The sequence below is a fragment of the Nicotiana sylvestris genome, chromosome 11 (genome assembly GCF_000393655.2).
Source record: "Nicotiana sylvestris chromosome 11, ASM39365v2, whole genome shotgun sequence".
NCBI lineage: Eukaryota > Viridiplantae > Streptophyta > Magnoliopsida > Solanales > Solanaceae > Nicotiana > Nicotiana sylvestris.
This window is the reverse complement of record NC_091067.1, coordinates 34,785,173-34,809,853: the sequence shown is the minus strand read 5'-3', so window position 1 is coordinate 34,809,853 and position 24,681 is coordinate 34,785,173. Positions and strand designations below refer to the sequence as shown.

The 24,681-nt window shown below is 39.5% G+C and overlaps 1 protein-coding gene across 1 annotated transcript; it reads left to right on the top strand.

Annotated features, from left to right (window-relative positions):
• The first annotated feature begins 4,970 nt into the window (after positions 1-4,970).
• On the top strand, positions 4,971-5,607 carry LOC138880919 (uncharacterized). The gene is made up of 2 exons (XM_070161104.1): positions 4,971-5,105; positions 5,236-5,607. The coding sequence occupies exons 1-2, from the start codon at positions 4,971-4,973 to the stop codon at positions 5,605-5,607; spliced, it is 507 nt and encodes a 168-aa protein (XP_070017205.1).
• Positions 5,608-24,681: the final 19,074 nt, after the last annotated feature.

Here is a 24,681-nt window from a genome sequence, read left to right as displayed (position 1 = left end):
GATCATCTGTCTTTGACAAAACTTGAGAAAAAGCATAATGAGAGTTTCAGGGAGTATGGTTTTCGTTGGAGAGAGCAAGCAGCGAGGGTTGACCCTCCGATGAAAGAAAGTGATATGCTGGATTATTTCTTGCAGGCCTTAGAGCCTACTTATTTCGATCATCTGGTATCGGCTGTAGGCAACTCCTTCAACGAAGTGTTGAAAATGGGGGACATGGTAGAAGAAGGGCTCAAGTCCAACAAAATCATGAGCTACTCAACTATTAAGGCAACCACCTAGGCCATTCAAAACGGTACTGGGGGAGCAATTGGAAAGAAGAAGAAAGAGGATGTCACAACAGTTGAGTCAAGAACTTGGTTCGGGCCTAGGGGTTTACCTCACCACTATCATCAGCCTCGTCCCCACCACCAAACCTACCCATATAATCCATCCCAACACTGCTACCCACCACCAGACCTCGATTTTTCTGTCCACCATGCCCAAACATACAACCAACCTCCTGCGCACGCACAATGGCGTGCACTGGTCCCACAAAATACATACCCAGCTCCACAAAATGCCTATCCTCCCCCAAGAGCCTATCGAAACCCTCCTGGATCATGTTTTCGGCCCAATCAAGCATTTAAGAATGAGAGGTTGCAGAAGAAGAAAACCTTCAGACCATTGGGAGAGTCCTATACTAGTTTGTTCCATAGGTTGAGACAATTGGATATGCTGAGATCGATCGAGCCAAAATTGCCGAACCCTCCCCCGAGAAATCTTGATCATTTTGTAAATTACGAATATTGTTTTGGTGCTCTGGGGAACGATACGAAGAAATGCTAGTAATTGAAAACAGCTATTCAAGAGCTTATTGATACCAATCGGATTGAAGTCCAAGCGCCCAATATCAACCAGAACCCATTGTCGACCCATCATGAGACACATATGATCGAGATAGTGCATAAGGGAGGGGAGCCTAAGAAGCCTTCACAGACCGTCATGATGATTTGGTCCAGTGAACCCAGGCCGGTTGAAGCGTCAACAAGTGAGAAGTCAGGGATCAAGTTGAATGGGGCAAATAGTGAACCATATGTGGTAGTCAAGAAGGGTTCCTCAAGTGATGTTGTAGTGAAACAAGAAAAAGCAAAAGTAGTGGTGCCAGGGGTGGCGAACAAGCCTGTCTTGATTGTGAAGGGTGCTCGCACAGATACTATCATCATCAAACCTGTAACCCAGCTTTTGATAGTCAACAACAAGGCTGTCCCTTGGAATTATGAACGGGTGATAGTGACTTACAAAGGCAAAGAAGTTAAAGAAGAAGTCTATGAGACTCACGGATTGACTCAGTCAGGGAGATGCTTTGCCCATGAGGAGCTAAGAAAAGCTAAAACCTCCAAAGATAACCCAGTGCTAGTGAAGAAAGTTATGACCGAAGAAGAGGCAGAAAAGTTTTTGAAAAAGATGAAAGTGCAAGACTATTCCATTGTGAAGCAGTTGAGGAAGACTCCTGCTCAGATTTCAATATTGTCATTGTTAATCCATTAAGACGAGCACCATCGGGCCTTGATGAAAATCCTGAATGAGGCCCACGTGTCTGACAAAATCTCAGTAAACCACTTGGAAAAGATGGCCAACAAGATTTTTGATGTTAACAGAGTCACTTTTTCTGATGACGAGTTGCCCGTGGAGGGTACTGAGCACAATAGAGCCCTCTATCTTATGGTGAAATGCGAAGATTCCGTGGTTACCCGGGTACTAGTCGACAATGGTTACATTGCGAATATTTTCCCTCTCTCCACTTTGAAAAAGTTGAAAGTGGATGATGAAAGAATTCACAAGAACAGTATCTGCGTTCAAGGATTCGACGGTGGAGGGAAAGATTCAGTCGGTGACATAGTGCTCGAGCTGACAATCGGACCAGTTGAATTTACCATGGAATTCCAGGTGCTAGATGTGGATGTTTCTTACAATATGCTATTGGGTTGACTCTGGATTCATGCTGCCAAAGCAGTCCCGTCTACACTACATTAGATGGTAAAGTTTGAATGGGATAGACATGAAATCGTTGTGCACGGCGAGGATAATTTGTGTGCTCCCGGTGATGCCATTGTTCCGTTCATTGAGGTTGAAGATGATAAGGGTACTTGGGTCTACCAGGTTATTGACACGGTGTTGGTAGAGAAAATTCCAGAAATGCCCAAAGCCCATCTCGCGTCTCTCCAGATCATTTGTCAGGCCTGGCACCAAGAAACGCCCAGTAACAATAGTTTCCAGTTCTGTGGTTGGTCTTGATAAAGAGTTGATTGAAAGGTTCGAGAAGTTATTCGATGATGTGAACATGGTGGAAGCTGGAGAGGGTTCTAGCAAGGCGGATGTGCAATTTGTTGGGCCCAGTGCAAAGATTAACAATTGGGAAGCTACTCCTCTCCCCACCAGGAAGGAGTTTTGGTAGTTTGCTTTGATTTTCTTTCAGTTTATCTGGATTATTCCAGGGTTGTAATTCAGATTCTTTGTTCTGTCCGTTTGGGTGTATAAACTTTGTTATCTTTTAATTTTAATGAAATGCAATTTCCCTTTTTCTTCTTTCCTAATAGTTTTATTTTTTGTTTTATTTTCTTCCTTGTACAGTTCTTTTTATGTTGGTTTCAATGACATGACATGCATGAGGAATCTTCGGCCCAGTCTTAAAAGCCAATCTAATTCTAAAATAGTAATTCATGAAATAGAGTGTGATGATGAATCGGAATATGATGAGAATGAGGCCTTTGAAGAGATTAGTAAAGAATTAAGCCATTTTGAAGAAAAACCCAAGCCTAACCTGAGTGATACAGAAGCAATCAATTTAGGGGACCCAGATAATATTAGAGAAACTAAGATAAGTGTCCATCTTGAACCTTAACTCAGGGAAGAGATTAATAAAGCATTGTTTGAGTACAAAGATATTTTTGCATGGTGATACGACGACATGCCGGGTCTAAGCACTGACTTGGTGGTTCATAAATTTCCCACTGACCCGGCATTCCCTCCTGCCAAGAAAAAGTTGAAGAAGTTTAAAACAGACATGAGTGTAAAGATTAAAGAAGATGTGACAAAGCAGTTTGAGGCAAAGGTCATTCGATTCACGCGGTATCCCTCTTGGTTAGACAATGTCGTGCCTGTACCAAAGAAGGATGGTAAGACCAGGGTGTGTGTTGATTATCGAGATCTCAACAAGGCAAGCCCAAAGGACAACTTCCCATGGCAAAACATCCACATTTTGATTGCTAATTGCGCCAAACATGATATTGGGCCTTTTGTGGATAGCTATGCGGGCTATCATCAGATTCTGATGGATGAGGAAGATGCGGAAAAGATGGCATTCATCACGCCATGGGGAACGTATTGCTATCGGGTTATGCCTTTTGGTTTGAAAAATGTTGGGGCAACTTACATGAGGGCAATGACAACCATATTCCACGACATGATACACAAAGAGATCGAGGTTTATGTGGATGATGTAATCATAAAGTCTAGAAAGAAGTCTGACCATGTTAGAGATTTGAGAAAGTTTTTCCAAAGGCTTCTCAGGTACAATTTTAAGCTCAACCCTGCAAAGTGCGCATTCAGGGTGCCATCTGGAAAACTGTTGGGATTCATAGTCAGTCGTCAAGGTATTGAATTGGACCCATCAAAGATCAAAGCTATCCACGAATTGCCACCCCCAAGGAACAAGACTGAAGTGATGAGTTTATTGGGGATTTTGAACTACATCAGTAGGTTTATTGCTCAGCTTACGACAACTTGTGAGCCTATCTTCAAACTGCTGAAGAAGGATGTTGCGTCAAGTGGACAGATGAGTGTAAAGAAGCATTTGATAAGATAAAGGGGTACTTGTCAAACCCACCTGTGTGGGTGCCACCAGAACCGGGGAGACCTTTGATTCTGTATGTGACGGTCCTGGACAATTCATTTGGTTGTGTATTGGGTCAGCATGACATCACTGGTAGGAAGTAGCAGGCCATCTATTATCTCAGCAAAAAGTTCACATCTTATGAGGTTAAGTACACTCACCTGGAAAGGACATGTTGCGCCCTAACTTGGGTAGCACAAAAGTTGAAGCATTATTTGTCATCTTACACTACTTACCTCATCTCTCGTTTAGATCTGCTAAAGTATATCTTTCAAAATCCTATGCCTATAGGGAGGCTCACAAAGTGGCAGATCTTGCTAACAGAATTTGACATCGTCTATGTGACTAGACTGCGATGAAAGCCCAGGCATTGACCGACCATTTGGTTGAGAATCATGTGGATGAAGAATATGAGCCTTTGAAGACTTACTTCCCTGATAAAGAGGTAATTCAAATTGATGAGTTGGAACCAGTTGGCGAGCCAAGTTCGAAACTTTTCTTTGATGGAGCTGCTAACATGAACGGTGTTGGGATAGGGGTTGTACTTATTTCTGAAATAGGTCATCACTACCCTGTTACGGCTCAGCTTCGTTTCTATTGAACTAACAACGTAAAAAGTCCAAAAATATCCTTAAACTATGGTATATAGCTCACTTATGTCCTCCGTTAGTAAACTGGGCCAAAAAGATCCTCCCTGTTAGCATAATGGGTCACTAATGCCCTTCAACCTAATGGCTCCTTCCATCAGCATTTTGTATCCTACATGGAATCCACATAATCCATGACATGGCATCCACATAAGTTGTTCAACATAAGGCTCTGAATCCAAATAAGCAGATTCCAAACAAAAACGGGAAGGCAGAAGGTCCAAACCCATTTCCAAACAAAAAGCTAAGTTCTTCCATGCCCATTCTTCCATGGAGATTTGATAGGTGAGGGGATGATACGATAGAGCAAGGTTTAACAACTCAAATTGAAGATCAAATTTCCACATTTCTGCTCCAATTTTTGCTCAAATTTCCACATTTATGCTCCAATATTTGCTCAAATTTCCACATTTATGCTCCAATTTCTGCTCAAATTTCCACATTTCTGCTCAATGTCTAATTTATCTGTGAATGCACATGAAATTCAATATGAAAGAAGGTGTCATTGCGGATTTACTGTGCTATATTTGATAGCTTGGTCAGATGCCAATGTTGGGAGAAGGTTCTACAAATGTCCAAGATCCAAGGTTAGTTTTGAATTTATTTTATTTTTGGTCGATTTATGGGATTCATATTCTTTTGTCGAGTTAGGTTGTTCTTGATTTTTATTGTTTATGAACAAAATTAGAACTGCTGTAAATCCTAATGATGGTGTAGGTTAGTTCTTGCGGGTATTTTGAATGGAATGATGAAGAGCTCCCTCGTCGAGCGGTTATGGTGATCAAAGATTTAAAAACTAAACTTGATGCTTCTAAGGTTGAGAGGAACAATTTGACGAATAAAGTTTACCTCATGGAACATGCTACGATGGTTCAAAGGGGCTCTAAGAACTTGTTTGATAAAATAGAAGATGTTATGACGGTTGAAAGGCACACTTTGAAGATGAAACTTGACGAAATGGAGCAATTTCAACTTGTGGAAGCTGGAAAAGCTAGTAAGTTAGAGGTCAAAGTGAAGAAGATGAGAAATATCATTTTGGTTTCATGGGCTTTATTATTTGCTTTGGTTATCGTAGGGATGATGAAGTGAATGTATGTTATTTTAATGCATTGTTATAGTATTTTGGTTTAGTTATAGGGGTGATGAAGTTAAACTATGCATGTTTAGTAGGTTGTACTATGATGAAGTTAATCTATGTATGTTTAATCTATGTGTGATGAAGTTATTCTAGTTCTGTTCTTCTTGTTGTTAAAAGGATTGTGAGTACCACTTCTATTTTTCTTTGCCAGATCATGAGCTCCTTATAAGTTAAAAGGACTATGAGTATATATTCTCCAAACTATCTTAATTGTCAAATGGAAGTTCACAGACATGTAGGAATCACTTAGAACAATTGAAATGGAGTCACTACTGATATGTCTCAAAGCACTAACATTTATGAAGGTTCAATCATGAGCAAAGAGTTGGTAGATATGTCTCAAAGCACTGACATTCCAGTATTAAGTCAAATACACGGGAAGGAATTCAAAATGAGATGAAATCATCTTTTGGTGGTTGTTGTTTCTTTGTGTCATGTCCTGACTCATATAAAAGAGAAGGTGCAATTATTGTTGTTTACTGCTGAATGCTTGTAATACTATCCAGATTTACAAAATAACACTATCCAAACTATCCAGATTTGCAAAAACCAATTGTTGTAAACTGTACAAGTGTATTTACAGACTACACATCCTGCTCCAAGAAATAGCTGCAGATATTCGAACCATTTATACTTGGCAATTTGCATTGTAGTAGAACAGACCACAGAATTTCAGCATACAAGCATACAATTGTAGTTAATTGATGCTAACTCTTTAATTGGAGACTCAACATATACACATCAACCATATGCAGTAGACTGGCCAAATATCAATAGCACTGCCCAGCAAATTATCAGCACTGCTACTGCCCAACAAACTACCAGCATTGCTACCAACAAAACAAACACTACCAAAACAGTTGCAACAAAATAGCACTACTGTGCAACTAAACTCACACAACATTATCCAGCAAAATATCAAAACAAACAGCAATGATGTAATATTAATTTACTGCTGCTAAACCAAACAACACTGCATCAAAATTTTAGTTTACTGATGCTACAAAACAACACTGTCCAGCCATCAAAACATGTTTACAAAATAACTACTAAACCAAACAACACTGCTATAATATTACTGTACCAACGAAAACATCAAAACAAAAGGGTTATGTGAGTTTCCAGATTTGCAACTACATATAATAACCAACATTCCTAGATTTGTGAGTTCTCATTGAATTTCCTACACTTCAACTTCCCGAATTTCTTTTGTCTTGCCACTTCCAATTGATTTCCAGTCACGGCTTCTTTGCCTTTCCAGTCACGGCTTCTTCCGTCTGGAAAACTGTTGGGATTCATAGTCAGTCGTCAAGGTATTGAATTGGACCCATCAAAGATCAAAGCTATCCACGAATTGCCACCCCCAAGGAACAAGACTGAGGTGATGAGTTTATTAGGGAGGTTGAACTACATCAGCAGGTTTATTGCTCAGCTTACGACAACTTGTGAGCCTATCTTCAAACTGCTGAAGAAGGATGATGTGGTCAAGTGGACAGATGAGTGTCAAGAAGCATTTTATAAGATAAAAGGGTACTTGTCAAACCCACCTGTGTTGGTGCCACCAGAATTGGAGTGACCTTTGATTCTGTATGTGACGGTCCTGGACAATTCATTTGGTTGTGTCTTGGGTCAACATGACATCACTGGTAGGAAGCAGCAGGCCATCTATTATCTCAGCAAGAAGTTCACATCTTATGAGGTTAAGTACACTCACCTGGAAAGGACATGTTGCGCCCTAACTTGGGTAGCATAGAAGTTGAAGCATTATTTGTCATCTTACACTACTTACCTCATCTCTCGTTTAGATATGCTAAAGTATATCTTTCAAAAGCCTATGCCTATAGGGAGGATCACAAAGTGGTAGATCTTGCTAACAGAATTTGACATCATCTATGTGACCGGACTGCGATGAAAGCCCAGGCATTGGCCGACCATTTGGCTGAGAATACTGTGGATAAAGAATATGAGCCTTTGAAGACATACTTCCATGATGAAGAAGTAATTCACATTGATGAGTTGGAACCAGTTGGAGAGCCAAATTGGAAACTTTTCTTTGATGGAGCTGCTAATATGAAAGGTGTTAGGATAGGGGTTGTACTTATTTCTGAAATAGGTCATCACTCCCCTGTTACGGCTCAGCTTCTTTTCTATTGCACTAATAATATGGCTGAGTACGAGGGTTGAATTTTGGGTTTGAGGTTAGCTGCAGACATGGGTGTCCAGGAAGTCTTGGTCTTGGGAGACTCGGAACTCGTGGTACACCAGATCCAAGGGGAGTGGGAAACACGAGATTTAAAACTCATATCGTACCGGCAATGATTACCTGATCTTTGTCAACGATTTTGATCAGTAGAGTTCTAGCATATTCCAAGGATCCATAACGAGGTTGCAGAAGTTTTGGCTACCTTGGCATCAATGTTACATCATCCAGATAAGGCTTATATGGACCTTTTACATATTCAGATCCATGATCAACATGCTTATTGTAATGTGGTGGAAGAAGAACTTGATGGTGAGCCTTGGTTTCATGATATCAAGGAATATATCAGGATGGGGGTGTATCTAGTACAAGGCACAGGTGATCAAAAGAGAACAATTTGGTGGTTGGCAAGCAGATTTTTCTTCAGTGGAGGGTTTTGTACAAAAGGACTTCGGATCATGGATTGTTGAGATGCATAGATTCTAGACAGGCCACAACTATCATGACCGAAGTACATTCTGGAGTCTGTGGGCCGCATATGAGTAGGTACATTCTGGCAAAGAAGATTCTTCGAGCAGGTTATTATTGGCTCACCATGGAGCGAGATTATATCAGTTTTGTGCGCAAATGTCACCTTTGCCAAGTACACAGAGATCTGATTCATTCTCCGCCATCTGAATTACATACAATGTCTTCACCATGGCCCTTTGTTGCTTGGGGTATGGATGTCATTAGACCGATTGAACCAGCAGCATCCAATGGGCACAGGTTCATTCTGGTGGCCATTGAATATTTCAACAAGTAGGTTGAAGCTAAAACTTTCAAATCCGTGACCAAGAAAGTAGTAATCGATTTTGTGCACTCAAATATCATTTGTTGGTTCGGGATCTCGAAGGTAATCATCACAGATAATGGTGCAAATCTTAATAGTCATCTGATGAAAGAGGTATGTCAACAGTTTAAGATTACACATCACAATTCTACCCCATACCTCCCCAAGGCGAATGGAGCAATCGAGGCAGCCAACAAGAACATAAAGAAGATACTTCGAAAAATGGTGGAAGGTTCCAGGCAATGGCATGAAAAACTGCCCTTTGCATTGTTGGGTTATCGCACTAGTGTTCGCCCTTCAGTAGGGGCAACTACTTATTCGTTGGTATATGGCACTGAAGCAGTGATACCTACGGGAGTTGAAATCCCATCCCTTTGGATTGTCACTGAAGCCGAAATTGATGATGACGAATGGGTCAAAACCCACCTGGAGCAGTTGAGTTTGATTGATGAAAAATGATTGGCAACGGTATGTCATGGTCATCTATATCAACAGAGAATGGCAAGAGCATATAACAAGAAGGGGCATCCATGGAAGTTTGAAGTGGGTCAGCAAGTGTTGAAACGTATCCTTCCACATCAGGCTGAGGCAAAAGGCAAGTTTGCCCAAATTGGCATGGGTCGTTCATTGTAACAAGAGTGTTGTCCAATGGAGCTTTGTATTTAACAGATATAGAAGGAGAATGTGTAGAAATGGCTATCAATTCAGATGCAGTCAAAAGATATTATGTATGATTCCTTTGTTTAAATTGTATTTGTTTGTACTTGGCATGTTTTGAAGATTGGAATGACGAAGGCATTTTGTTCTGCTATCTAAACACTTTATACTTTGTTATCCCTTTGAGCCTTATTTACTTCCTTTCATACCCCTCTTTTGGAATTAGTAACAAAGATCATAAATGCAGATGTGAAAGATAAATAAAGGAAAAGAGAGAAAAGAAAAAGAATTAAAAAGAGAAAGAAAAGAAGAAAAGAAAAAAAAAGAAAAAGAAAAAAGAGAGAAAAACAAAACAAAAGAAAACAACAAAACAATAAAAAGAGAAAAAGAAAGCAAAAGAGAAAGAAAAGAAAGAGAAAAGAGAAAGTCATAACAACAAAGCAATTTCTATGTCATGAACTACGTTCGACCTGTTTCCTTTTAAGGATACGTAGGCAACCTCACAGTTCGGTCCCATCAAAATAAAAATCTAAAGTCCCCAAGCAAAGAAACTGGGGAAGAAGTTGTGGTTGTTGTAGGAAATCTGATTCTGAAAGTTGTAATTTTAAACCCATTTGAATTGTTTTGAGCCTTTTTGATACCCTTTCTTTCTAACCACCTATCCAAAAGCCCATGTTACAGTCCAAAGAAAGACCTTTTGATCAGTCTTCGAGAGATGCCAAGTCAAGCAAGTAGAGGTGATTCATATCAGGGGCAACACTCTGATCCAAGCAGGAAAAATAATGAAAATGAGAGTGTCTTATTGGTGAAAACCCTCACGGGCACCGTAAGGCGACGGGAGCTGAGAGAAATAAAAAATAAGAGAGTCTTATTGGTGAAAACTTTCACGGACACCTTGAGGTGAAAGTGAGTTGAGAGATGAACAAATGAGAGAGGACTGTTGATGAAAACTCTTTAGGGCACCGCAGGCCGAACAAGGTCAAAGTTTTGGTGAAGAAATCAGGTTATGGAATTCCGGGGCGTAAAGTACGGCAACTGAAAGTTGATTGGTTGGACAGACTGAGCTGATTAATCTGAAATGCATGTCATGATCATTGGTACCAGTTGTTCTACCCAGATAAGTCTCTTTTCTTTTTCCTTTCTAGCAGTTATCCAGTTTGGATGTGTCTTATCCTTAACTCTCAAAATCATTGCATTTCATTTCTTTTGGGTTTTATTTCTCTAAGATATTTTAATGTCAGTCTTGTTTAAGCAAATAAGAAAGGATTTCAAATCTCACTACCAATTTCCAAAATTGCACAAAGCACAGTGTGGCCAGAACATACCAAAGATAGCAGGGTGTAAAGTGGGGTATAAAGTGCTAGCAAAAGTTCCATCGGCGGAATGATTTAGTAATGTCAGGGGAGATGCATAGGTTCAGATAAAGGGGTCAGAGATGTAAAAAACAGTTTGGGTATAGAAAATTCTAGTCATCCAAGGTCATGTGGGTTAAGATAGTCAGAAAGTCAAGCGGTTCTTGGCCAGTTCAAGGAAGCCAGTCAAAACAAAGCACGACAACAGAGAGACCTTCAGCATAAATGCCATCAACTAACCACCACATTTTAAACTGACAAGATTTTTCTTTGATTGAAACTGGGACAGAAAATTTATGTTGTTTCAGAGAAACCCTTCGTAAGGAAAGGCAATCACCAGACAGGTTTGACCATAAACCCGCAGGACCCACTTGTATAATGGGATTTAATTTGAAGTTCTCAGGACCTTCCTGGAAAATGGGACCTAGTTTAAAATTCAAAACAACCATGAGTATCAAAATCTAGCATAAATGTACCCCAAAGGAATATAAGTTGGTTTCAAAGTTTGCATGTTTAAGATAGGATTCAATTAGGAGTTTTTAGGGCCATCTCGAATAATGGGATCCAGCTTTAAGATTTTTATTAGATAACAAGATTTAACATAAGTTCTGTTGTAGGGTAGTATAATTCAGTTGTAAAAATTTCCACTCTTAAGATAAGACTTGATTTTGATTTTCAGGACCCTCATGGATAATGGGATATAGTTTTAAGACCCTCTTAGATAACAAGATGTAGCAGAAGTAATACCTTTAGAAGATATAATTTAGATTTAAAATTGTCATTTAACTAGGGTTTGTTAGGACCCTCCTGGATAATGGGATCTAGCTTTCAAATTCTTAGTAATATCTGGTAACATGATTTAATTAACACTCACAGATGCGCCCAGCTACCAAATTGGGGCAGAAAATTTTCTTTGTTTTGTCTATTTTGTTGAAATCAGGAACCCACCTGGAGAAAACGGGAATATAGTTCAAGATCAGCAATCAAGCGCCCACCTAGAGAGCACGGGACTATAGTTCAAGTTCAGCAATCAGGCGCCTACCTGGAGAGCGCGAGAATATAGTTCAAGTTTGGCAGTCAGGCGCCCACCTGGAGAGCACGAGAATATAGTTCAGGTTTCAGTAATCAGGTGCCCACATGGAGAGCACGGGAATATAGTCCAAGTTTCGGCAATCAGGTGCCCACCTAGAGAGCACGGGAATACAGTTAAAGTTTGGCAATCAGGCTCCCACCTGGAGAGCAAAAGAGTACAGTTCAGGTTTTGGTGATCAGATGGCCACTTGGAGAGCACGGGAATACAGTTAAAGTTTTGGCAATCAGGCGCCCACCTGGAGAGCATGGGAATACAGTTCAAGTAATGGCAATCAGGCGCCCACCTGGAGAGCAAGGGAGTAAAGCTAAGGTTTTGGTAGTCAGGCGACAACCTGCAGAGCACGGGAATATAGTTCAGGTTTCAGCAATCAGGCGCCCACCTGGAGAGCACCGGAATACAGTTAGTGTTTTGGCAATCAGGCACCCACCTGGAGAACACGGGAATACATTTCAAGTTTTGGGAATCAGGCGCCCACCTGGAGAGCAAGGGAGTACAGTTCAAGTTTTGGCAATCAGGCGCCCACCAGGAGAGCACAGGAATATAGTTAAAGTTTTGGCAATTAGGCGCCTACCTGAAGAGCACGGGAATACAGTTCAAGTTCAGCAATCAGGCGTCCACCTGGAGAGCACGGGAATACAGTTCAAGTTTTGGCAATCAGGCGCCCACCTGGAGAGAAAGGGAGTACAACTAAGGTTTTGGTAATCAGGCGACCACCTAGAGAGCAAGGGAGAACAACAGCAGTTGTAAGGAAGGGCAACAATTTAAGTGTCGATAATTATGCGCCCACCTGGAGAAAAAGGAAAACATCTCACATTATAATTCAAGTCAACAGCAAAGGAATTTCACCTGGGGAATAAAAGTCAACATGGCAACAAGAGCCGCAAGATCAAGTTTGAAGATATAGATAGGATTCTTGTAATTCATAGATCATAGTTTAGTCTAGCTTCTTTTATTTCGTCATGGTGTAATAAGGGTTTCAGTAAGCAGTAGCAGCAACATCATCAACAGTGAAATCACAGCTTCATATTAGTCCTAGCTACCAAAACTTTCTGAACTATACTGACCTGATTCCTTTATAGCCAAGGATATGTAGGCAACCTCGGAAGTAGGGTGTGCTCAAATCTTTCAAAAATGTTTTCTACGAAGTATTCAAACGGGCAAAAATTGCTCGTATCCGCTCACTTTATCTTTGCACGAAAACTCTTCGTGTTTCCGAGCAAAGAGGGGTAGTTGTGAGCATGTGATTTTTGCCCTATATGAATAACTCCCACAAATTCAAAACAAAATAATATTTTCCGTTGTTTGCAATTTTGTGGATTTTCGTGGCATTTTCTATCAATTGTTTGCATTTGTCTATGCATGTTTATTCTATTTAATTAATGAAAAATACAAAAATATGTTGCATTTGCATTTAGGATTTAACTTTGCATTTTTTGAATTAAGTAGTAAAATAGTTATTTTATAAGAATTGGAAAAATCACAAAAATAGTTTACTTTTGCTTTTAATTTTAGTCTTGAATTTTGGTAGTTTTCCTTTAATTTGGTTTTAATCAATAGTAGTAAATATTGTTTGTAGTAGTTAATTTGATTAAATAATTTGGATTACAAATTAATTTAGGTTTATTTTTTTAAGAAATTAGAAAAAATTTAAAAAAAGAAGAGAAACAAAGAGTGTAAAGTCAAATTTGGGCCAAGTCTATAATTTTTTACCCGAGCCCGAACTTCCCCCCCCCCATACCCGTTCTAATACTCGCCCAATTCTAGCCCAAAACCCCCGGTAACCCGGTCCAGCAACCCCCACCTAAAACGACACTGTTTCGCTTCGGCGAATTCCATCCGTTGATCCTTCAAGATCCAGCGGCCGGGAACTAGGCTTCAATTCCCTTTTATATGTCTGAATACCCCCCCACCCAATACCCAGAGAACCCCCTTCATTCACACCCCATCTATAACGCAACAAACCCTAGCAGCCCTATTTCTCTCTCAAACTTACACAACTCGAACCCTAGCTGCCGCCCACCGAAAGTCTTCCACGGTGGCGACACACCACCAAACTTGTCCTCTACACTCCCCAACCTCCCTTATACATTAATCTATCAACCATCTTGCTAAAAACCCCATCAAATTCCCTGAATACCAGATCTAAGAAAGCCCTAAATCCACCCTAATTTTGATGCCTTGCCTCCCGGGGGCTCGATTTGACTCAAGGCTAGCGTTAAGCCATTGTTCTTGTTAAGAATCATTGCTTAGTGATAGTTTTGATTTGTGTCGAGGTTTGCTGTCCTGACCGAGCCATTATGACTGGCAAAGTTCATCTCCTTCCTTTATTCGTTGGGTTATCTCAGTCATTGATGCTTTCTGGTTCGATCAGTTTCTTTATTTCTTCCTCTTTGGTTTTGTTCCCTTTTGCTTGTTTTCTAATTTTTCCCTTAATTCTGATCACATGCTTGTTTAAATTGTTTGGTTAGTTATTTGCTCAAATCAGTTGGTATTATATGCTTGTTTGAATCAAATGGGGTTTTATTTGATTAAATTAATTTTAATATATTTGCTTAAGATAATCAAGACTCTTAACTATTTAGCCAATTTATCATGAATCTGTTTTGTGTGTTTTTTTGTTGATTATTTTGTATTCTGGTGCCAATTGCGTTTCAGATTTTAGGTTTTCCTTTGTTTTGAGATTTCAGTACTAGATGACCAATGTTCGTCCGTTTTTTATTGTGAACGAATTTGGAAAACAACCAACTGTTTGATTTAATTTTGTCTAGTTAGTAATGGTTAGGAAACTATTGGGGTATTAGTTGAATAATAGAAACTTGGGAGGTTCTTTTAAGAGTAAGAAAATCAGATTTTGTTGAGGAAACTTCTAGAATAGGGGCAGCTGGCCTTATTTGGATTAGCACAAGTTTCTGGAGCCAATAAAAGGCTTCCAGTTATCCCATTCAGTTAAAAAAGATGCACTGCAGGCTGAAAGAATTCTGATTCTGTTTCAGCATTTCCCTTGCCTATAAAGGCACTTTGCCTTCTCACTCAAGGAAAAAAAAGGAAGGAGATAAAAAATTTGAAAAAATACATTGGTCTTAAAAAAAAGAAAAAGAAAATAGAAATCACTGAAAAGTCAGAAGAATCAGAAGACAAAGCACCAGAAAGTACTGTTTCTTTGAAGTTGTCCGTTTTTTTGGGTTTCTTAAATGCTTGAAGTAATTCTGATTTTGCTGGGTTTGAAATGGTCTGAGAAAGTTGGGTCTGTTGTGATTAAGCTGCTGAATTTCATTTTCTTTTACTGTTGCTATCCACTGATCCTTCCTTGCTCTGTTTCTTTTCTCACTTAAAGGTATCTCTCACATCCTTGATATATGAAATGGGGGAATACAATATGATTGACTGAAGTTGATATACAGGGCATCTCATTTACTGAATGTTGTTTCTTGCTAATCATCTATTCATGTAGTTAATCTGATTACCTTGTTATATTCAAACTTATTCATTGATTGGTTGTAAATCTGGTTTGTAATATAAAGAAAATCATGGATTAGCCATGTTTAATTTGGGTTTGGTTTTGGTATTTGTTGTGCATGAACTGCGATTAGAAACGCCTAATGTTTGTTGAGTTGCATGACTTTGAAATCTGCAAGGATGGGGTATATTTAGCCTTAATGAGGATTGGTCGTAGTGATTTGCATATCCATGTTAGGAATAATTTGATATCTGGGGCATAGTTTAATATGTTCTTTTCTAGCTTAATTTGTTTAAATAGTTAAATTGTGTATTGGTCTTATTTGAGGTCTTTACATGCTTAGTCCAGGGGAAATGAGTTCTTGAACTCTGAAGTTCGGAAGTGTGGGTTTCTAGCTCAAATACCCGTTGTATTCCCCCAAAGGGACTCGATCATGAGTTCCCAGCTCCAACAATCGACCTTGAAAGCGGAATTGGGCTCTTTAGACCCAAGGCTTATTTTCTAAGTGATACGGCCATGTGAATTTGAAATAGATTTGGGCCCGAAGTATGTTAACAAATCAGAGATTCAGTTTAATTGCTCTACTTTTAAGTAATCAAGAATTCAGAGGTTGGAATATTTGTATAATCGTGTGTTCCATATAGTTTAGTTGACTGGTTTCCAATGGACTGTATGCAATTGTTGGCTTATGAAAATCTGGGCCCAAAGCTGACCCAAGTAGCGGGATCAACCCCAGGCATGAATGCACAGCCCTGAACTGTTTTGGGTCGTCTGTTCTCCTCATGAATGGACACTTTTCGAGCTCGACAAAGGAAACATGGGCAGGTGGAGTCCTACACTCTTGTAAATTGGGATCATTTTTTACTCACCTTCTGAAGGGTGTTGATGGCCTGAAATTTTCTTCTATTAATTAGTTCGGACATTAGCATAAGGTAGAATTCAGTTTCCTTTAATGTTTAACCGATTAAATTCTTTCAATTAGTTGAGGTGTGCCATTTTAAACAACAAAATAGCTTATGGCCCTCAAAATTTAGTTTGGATTCTCTTTAAAAATTAGAATCGAGGCGTGCCGTGCCAAATAAAATCTTAAAATGCATGGCCCTCATTTAATTAATGTGTTTGCTTTTTAGAAATCGAGGTGCGCCATTTAGTGAATTTTCCATGGCCCTCGCAAAGTTAAAAACGCGTAGTCACTTTAGGCACGTTATTTTAATAACTTACCTTCCTAAACTCGAGTGAGCATTTTATGTGACCCAAATCCAAATCTTAATAACGTTGAACAAAATGTATTTCGGATTGCGGGTGCATTTCATGTGGCGCGGTCCAAAGACATGTTTTAGACGATGTTAAAATCTTCCTTAAAATGAATAAAAGCGGTTAAAAAGTTAAAATACACATTAGTTTTAAAAGTGTTTTAAAATCAGATAATCAGGCCAATAATAATAGTTGAGCGACCGTGCTAGAACCACGAAACTCGGGAATGTCTAACACCTTCTCCCAGGTTAACAGAATTTCTTACCCGGATTCATGTGTTCGCAGACTGTAAAATAGAGTCAATCTTTCCTCGATTCGGGATTAAAAACTGGTGACTTGGGACACCATAATTATCCCAAGTGGAGACTCTGAATTTTAAATAAAATAATCCAGTTTCGATTGTCACTTAAATTGGAAAAAACTCCTATATACTCTCTTCTCGGGGGTGTAGGTAACAAGGAGGTGTGACAGTCATCACCTTCTGCGATCAACTCGATTGATCCCTCGGGATCCCAGTCATCTTCTATTTCAATCATGTGGATACCTCCACCCTTATGGTCTGGTAAAGGATTGTTGTGGACATTTGGAGCGGGTTCTTTTGCCACAATAATCTTGTTATCAATCAAGGACTGTATCTTGTCCTTTAAGGAGAGGCACTCATCGATGGTGTGCCCTTTCATGCCGGAGTGGTATGCACATGATTTGTTTGGGTTAACACACCGAGAAGGGTTCTCAGGGGTTACAGCAGGGATGGGGGTGACTTTGAGTCTCTCATACAACTAGTCGATAGGTTCAATGATGGCTGTATATTATTTTGGAGGTTTGCGATCAAAATTAGGTCGAGGTCTAGGGAAGTTTTGGTGTGTAGGAGGGGATTGATAGTAGGATGATTGAACGTTATAGGTTTGGTAGATATGAGCGGGTTAGGAGTATCTAGGTGAAGTAGGCTGATATTTAGGAGGTGGAGGTGATTGATAAGTTGGTGGTGGAGCTTGGTATGAGGGTGAAGGTGCTTGGTAATTTGGAGTTGGCTGATATATGAGTGGAGTTGCTGGGTAAGCTTGGTATTTTGTCACGCCGCAACCTCGGGAGGCATGACCGACACTCATTCAAGTGAACCCAACTGAGCAAGCCTTATCAAATACTTTCTACCCAACTCGATATGATTAAGGAAACCATGCTTTCGTTTATTTAAACAATAGGAAAGATTGCATATTCAACATTGTTAGTTCAGTTTATATCACAACCTTAAATCGTAGTTAAGTTCCCAAGATTCAATACAATTTCACTTTAGAGAAACAAGAGTTAGAATTCAACATAGTTCATAGACCCATCCAACATCCATACATAACCCACACATACGTCTACGGAGCCTCTAAGAATACAAAATACAATGATGACAATGCCGACAATAAGGCCCCGGCTATACCTCAAAAATCGATCTCTATATCAAAAGATGTACAACATAGACCTTTGAAGGAGAAAGGGTCTCACCAAGTCGTTGAGAAGAAGGTACTCCGCTACGCGCGATCGACATTATCCGCAATGGAGCCACCAACATTCATTTAAAAATGTAGCGCCCCCGGTAAAAGGGACATAGTACCATGAAATATTACTAGTATATATAACTAAACACCATCTAGTTAGAAAGAACTTTCATACAAGAATAAGGAAATCACAAGTATAACTCAAACACTTTAAAGGATCACAACATTATCAAATAAAAGAATCATACAATTTTCACATCATTTTTCCATAGCTTTTAGTTTTGGGGCATTTCATACTATTCATCATTGTCTACAATACCACCGCTATCTTGAGCGAAGTCGGATCTCAACCCGATCGGCTAGGTTGCCTCATTTGAGACATATACTTCAATCACAAATACAATACCACCATGTGTGCGGCATGGCGTCCGATCTCGACCCGATCGGCTGGGCCGCCTTTCCAAAACGTTTTCTTTTTCCATCAATCATCTTATTTAAATCTTTGTTTCACATATATCATTTAATAGGCACTTGGGGACATAATTACCACATCATTTACACTTTCAATGTTAGATTTGTAGTTTAGGATAATATGTGCACACAAGGGCAAATAAAATTGTAAGCATAGATGAGTCTTCACACAGATTGCATAATATATGCAGCTTCAATCTCACCTTAAGGTCTAAGCATCTCAATACATGATTCATATTCCTTGCACCCTTTAAAGTTATCAAGAATAGCACATTGATCATATTGAACACATCTTTCATGCATATAAGGTCGCAACCCCAAATTCATGTAAAACAACAATCAATACAACAATTCAGCTTTAATCCTACCGTATTTACACAAACACCAAAGGAGCTCAATTTTTAAAAGACGGGGTTTTAGCCATACATACCTCAGTAGAGCTTTCCTTAAACCCTTACAATAATCTGGAATTTTCTAGAAACGTCAATTTATTTTATGAAAATTACAAGTTGAACCAAGAATTAGAGGCATGAATGAGGTTCCAAATAATTTAAGTAAACTATCAAGCACTACGTGTGCACAACGATTTTAGGACACTTTTGTGAGAGATTTTCATCATCCTATACCATAATTATTATCTCTTTTGGTTCAAAACCACCCCATTCCCCATTATCTTTTATGCATGCAAGATTATCAACCCTTATACCCATGAACCCCCTTGCTAATCACTTATTTTAATGGAAATTTCGAAATTATAGATGAGGGTATAAGCTTTTACCTTTTAGGGTGAAGACGTAGCAATTTCACTTGACAATCTTCAAGGATTTGGGGCAAGGATGGTGTGGGGACTTGATGAAGATCACTCCCTCTCTTTCTAGAACATCCTCTCTCACTCTATATACCGTGAAATAACAGGAAAATGGTCTAATAGGGTATTTTTAATGGGATAGGGTCGGGTTATAAAAGTTAGAAAATAGGAGTCTCGACACGATTTGCGATCGCATATGCGATCACATAATGGACATGCGGCCCGCAAATTGGACCGCAAAAATGTTCCCAAAATTTAGACAAACTGTCATGGTATGCGACAAAAATGCGGTCCACATACCTGTTCTGCGATCGCATAGTGCACCGTAGAACTGCCCTTCACAAAAATTCCAAGGGGATTATGCGATGACTATGAGGCCCACATATTAATTATGCAATCGCATAATTGGCCACATATTTGGCCTCAAATTAACAACACACTGACTAGCTCTGCGACCACTATGCGGTCTGCATGCCAATTATGCGACCGCATAATGGACCACAGAAATGCAATTTTCTAGCAAACATAATTTTTAACTTTTTAATGCACCGATTAATCCAAAGGGTCCGAATCATGGCGAGCTTGCGAGCCGCAAAGAATTTTTTTATGAATTTCTAACAAGTGATCCTATCTTGGCATCATGAGAGTCGGGTTTTTGAGTAAAATTTCCACAGGGCCTTACAAATTTGAGGGGAGACTTGGTCCTTTGCGCAACCATCACGGCTCCTACGTCCCTCTTCTTGGACACACCACCGGACTGTAAGGCCTTATTTGTAGCTTGCAAGGCCTTGAAGTTTGTAACCATATCGCTTTTGATACCTTCTTTAATTCTTTCACCCAATTTGATAATGTCGGAAAACTTGTGATTCTCGGTATATAGAGTGAGAACTTATTCATTATCAGCCGTTCATAGTACTGTGGGTCCTGAGCCCGGACAAAGAACTTATTCATTTTCTCCTCTTCTAAGGCAGGTCTGACCTTAGCAGCTTCAGACCTCAAGCGAGTAGCATACTCGCAAAACATCTCTGTGGGTTTCTTCTTTAGATTATGAATATAGAACACGTTTGGTGCATTCTCTATATCAAACCTTGAATCTATCCATAAAATTAGATGCCATGCCTACCCAGCTTGACCACTTCTTGGGATCTTGGCTGATGTACCAAGATAATGCATCTCCTTTCAAACTCCTCATGAACAGCTTCATGCGGATTCTCTCGCCTTTCCCTACTCTAACTAGCTTGTTGCAATATGTCCTCAGATGGACCCTTAGATCACCTATACCATCAAACATTTTGAACTTAGGAGGTTTTTACCCCTCGGGCAGTTCAACATCAGGCTATATGTAAAGATCCTCATAGTTCAGCCCTTCGATTCCTTTACTTCCCTCAACACCCTGAATCCGGCTAGTCAATTTCTTAAGTTCCTTAGACAGGTTCATAATAAGGAGATCCTTTTCATCAGACTCAGGTGTGATGGAGATAGGTAAGGTGGAGTGTGGCATGGTCGCCACATATATAGGAGTGTTGTGGGTGCGGAAATGGTCGTTTATGGAGTTTTGGGGTTATGGGATGAGTAGTGGAGTGTTGTTTGTGGTATGGTAGGTGTTGCATTGGGTCTTTGGTGGAACAATGTGATTGTGAGAAGCGGGATGATTCTGTTGCGTTGGGATATTTTGAGGAGGTGTAGGGCTTTGAGTGTTGGGAAAGTTGATATTTGGGGTGCTGAGGGAAAATGACAAGCTAGCCAGATTCCGAGCTTGATCGAGCTCTTCTTGGAATTTCAGCAGTTTCTATTCAAGTTGTGACACATTCTTGTTAGGAACCTGAATACCATGGTCATCACTGACCTCAACCCATTAAGTCGGGTTCTCCTTCTTGACGTTGTTCAAATCTTCCATCTTGATTTTGTTCTTGTTTTTGACAAGATTACGAGGAGGAGTGGGTGGAGGGTCCCTGAATATCATGGAATAAGATGATGATGCCAGAGTGTACGAACTAACCTTTGGGAAGGGGAATAAATAAAGAAAACAAAATAAAAAGGTAATCAAGTTAGTGAGGATTATAAATAAGTATTGCAATATTTAAACACATAGTGCGGGAATGTAAATTGTGTCCTAATTTGGGGGACAACTTTGTGCCCGAGGTAAGCCTAGACACGAGTTGATTTGGAGAACATAGAATGCTAAATGCCTCATTTTATTGATAAAAACAGACAAATCCCAAATCGATACTAAATAAGTAAGAAATAAAAATCACTAATGGCCATTGGCCTTATTACATTTATAAAGCGCAAAGATAAACTCCTATCTACTTGGTCCTAGAAGGACCTTCCTCTGGTTAAATTCTCTCGTTGATCAAATCCTCTAGTTCTCGTAGGTTCACCAGTAAAAATGCCTTTGCCAGGTGTTCTCCTTCATTTCCCTCAACGTTCTAGCAGTCGGTGACTCTCTTCCTCACTTTTCCTTCCAATTCCAGCAGACTGTATTCCAGATATTCCAACTTTTCGCTAGCTTTGGCGACCCTCTCTTTCCACTCATTGATTTGGTCATTTGATGGAAGACTCCTCTACCAGTCTAGCAAGAGTAGGGGCGTGCTAATCATTCTGAAACTGGGGACCTCGTGCCTCATTTTCTGCAAAACAAACAAGGTTAGGCCCTTACCCCCACCAGACTCGACTATTTAATATCAACAATTAGAATGAACCATTTAGTTCTCCAAATAAATACATAGAACGTGATGACGTCTGTTTGGGTATTAAGGAAACCCAGTGGACTTTGGACAAGGCTATCTTAAAGGATCATTATACAGACAACATAACTGACCCAGCTAGGTTTGACCATGATGCATACACAATTTAAATAGAGTAAGGTTCCTATGGGGTTTTAAACTGGTACCCTTGAGCATACAACTCAAGGGGGAAGGCACGAAACTGTCGACTGCACCGCCGATCGACTAGTTTTACCGCAAATATGCCTTTCCGAATTTACGGGGTAATGATATAGGAAGAGCGCAACCACTCATTAAAGCATTGTTATAGTATTTGTTTGGCATGAGTGGAGTATGATGTTGAGCATGATTATGCAATAATTAAAAGCATGTTGACATGTATTTGCACATTAAGAAAGCGATAAATACAGTCGTTTCATAATTTAAAGCGACAATAAAGGAAAGAAACAAGGAAGATATGTCAGTTTTGCTTTTGAAGAAGAAATTAAACGTTTAAAGAATTTAAACCAGTAACTGCACATAAGGGAGGGGTAAAAATTCACAAGAATAATCTGAGATGGTAAAAGCCTAAATATCCCCAGCGGAGTCGCCATGTTGTCGCTCCCCCTTTTTCTCCCTCCGCGGATAGGAGTTCCGGGTTTCGACATTCATGGGGTGTAATGACTCATTTCCTTTTGGGAATTGGGTATTTGAAGAGTCGTCACCTAATGATTTAAGGTGCATTAAGACACCTATAGGGTTCATTTATAACTACGTTTTGATAACCAGAGATAGGGTAAGGTCTTGAAATTATCCCAAGGGGAAGGTGTTAGGCACCCCTCAGGATCCACTAGTGTGGTTCCCGACCAGACAGTTTTTGTGAATTTGTGCAATTAGCAAGTAAACAAATAAGGCTCAAGTAATAGGAGATTTTGAATTTAAATACTCAAGTGTTTGAAAAACTTTAAAAGCAATGTTTTGAAAAGAGTTATAATCTAAGCATGCTTGTAAATGTAAGAGAGGTCATAGGTTTGTTTGAAATATGGATCACATCAATGCAATACCCAGTATGACACTCCCCAGAAGAAGGGATACACGTGGTATTAGCGCACTGGTCATCATATCCATATCTACCCTTCCCACCCCGTTAAGGTATTAAAGCGAGGATCGGTCTCGACCTATTGCGTGCTATTACCCGTCCCATTCCTATCAGTCCCGGAGGAATTTAGGACTACTATTCCTATAAGAGGGAGGTTTTAGGCTGACTCTTAGGTTTAAAGGTAAAACGACTAAGGCGACATACAAAAACACCTAGGACTACATTTAAAAGGGAAACATGTAAGCAATTAGAAGGCTCATGTATACCTCCGCAAATAATGCATATAAATAGCACGACTTAAACATAGTTAAGGTAGGAATTTTATAAAAATCCTAAAGCAGGGTGTTTGAGTCAGAGCCAAATTCATTATATAACTCAGAAAAGAAGTCCGAATCAGGCATGCCTGCTGGTTGTAGCAGTTAATAATTAACAAAGGCAATTCCAATTTTTATTTAAGTGGTTACCTAAGGGTTACTAGGTGTAAACAGTACTCAGTAGTTATTCAGAATTATTAAGACGGTTTGGAGATTATCATTATTACCTAAAACATGTTGTTCTAGGTGTTCAACACATAGAATTACGGCCAGTTGGTTGTAAAGACTAAGTAAAGAATTGTTTTATTTCTTTTTTATGCAATCCTAATTAGCCTAAGCGAATATAAGTGAATGAAATTCTAAAGACATGGTATCTAATGCACAAGGATGCATAATGACATATATGCAGAATCCTAAGCAGGATTTCTATATGCACCAATATTTAAACATGATTCCTAGAATATGTAGAGATGATATGTTCGTTAGTGTTGTTTAGCCTAAACAGGATCTCTAAGTGTGCATGGCAGTAGAAACATGAGTGCAGAAACATTGGTTATTAACACATTTAACACATGATTTCCTAAGTGATATGATAGTGAAATGAACATGCTGAAAACAGTAAGTGTAAATCCTAAGGAGCATGATTTCTAATGCATGAAATGAGTCCTAAGCATGGATTCTATTACGCAAGTAGGAATGTAAACCTAGTAACATGCTTTATACCCTTTTGATAGCTAAAGCATGCATATTTCCCATCCCTTTTTCACTAGCCAACGCCATAATTGTTTACACATTATTACAGACCAAATGACTGAATTACAAAAGAAGTGCAAAAATAAGAAATTACAATCAAAGGAAGCCTGATCTTTACTTCCTCTTTGAGTTATGTAATGAATCACTTCAATGCCAAAATTATTCCAAAGCCTTTCCCATATCTGGGTGTATCAGAGTTCCCTAAGGACCTCAAGGGATCCCGAGCAGCGCTCACACCCAGATTTGCATAACCAGACAGAATGAGTGCAGTGTAGAAGGGCCAGCTCTTGTGTGTCCAAGTTTAGAGGGAACTCAAGGGTCCCAAGGCAAGGCTCACACAAGAGGGGCAGAACCTAGATTCTAAGAATATAGTAGAAGTGCACGACACATGTTGAAAGAGATTTATTTAAAACAAAGCTGGACTGATAGTCCATTTTGAAAGCAATTAGTAACAAAAGTGATTGAAATCAGTTGGAGTAGTAAAACTCAAAACTACATAGAATTAGTAGTCATACAAGGGGGGGTCAAGGGATTTTTGGGATA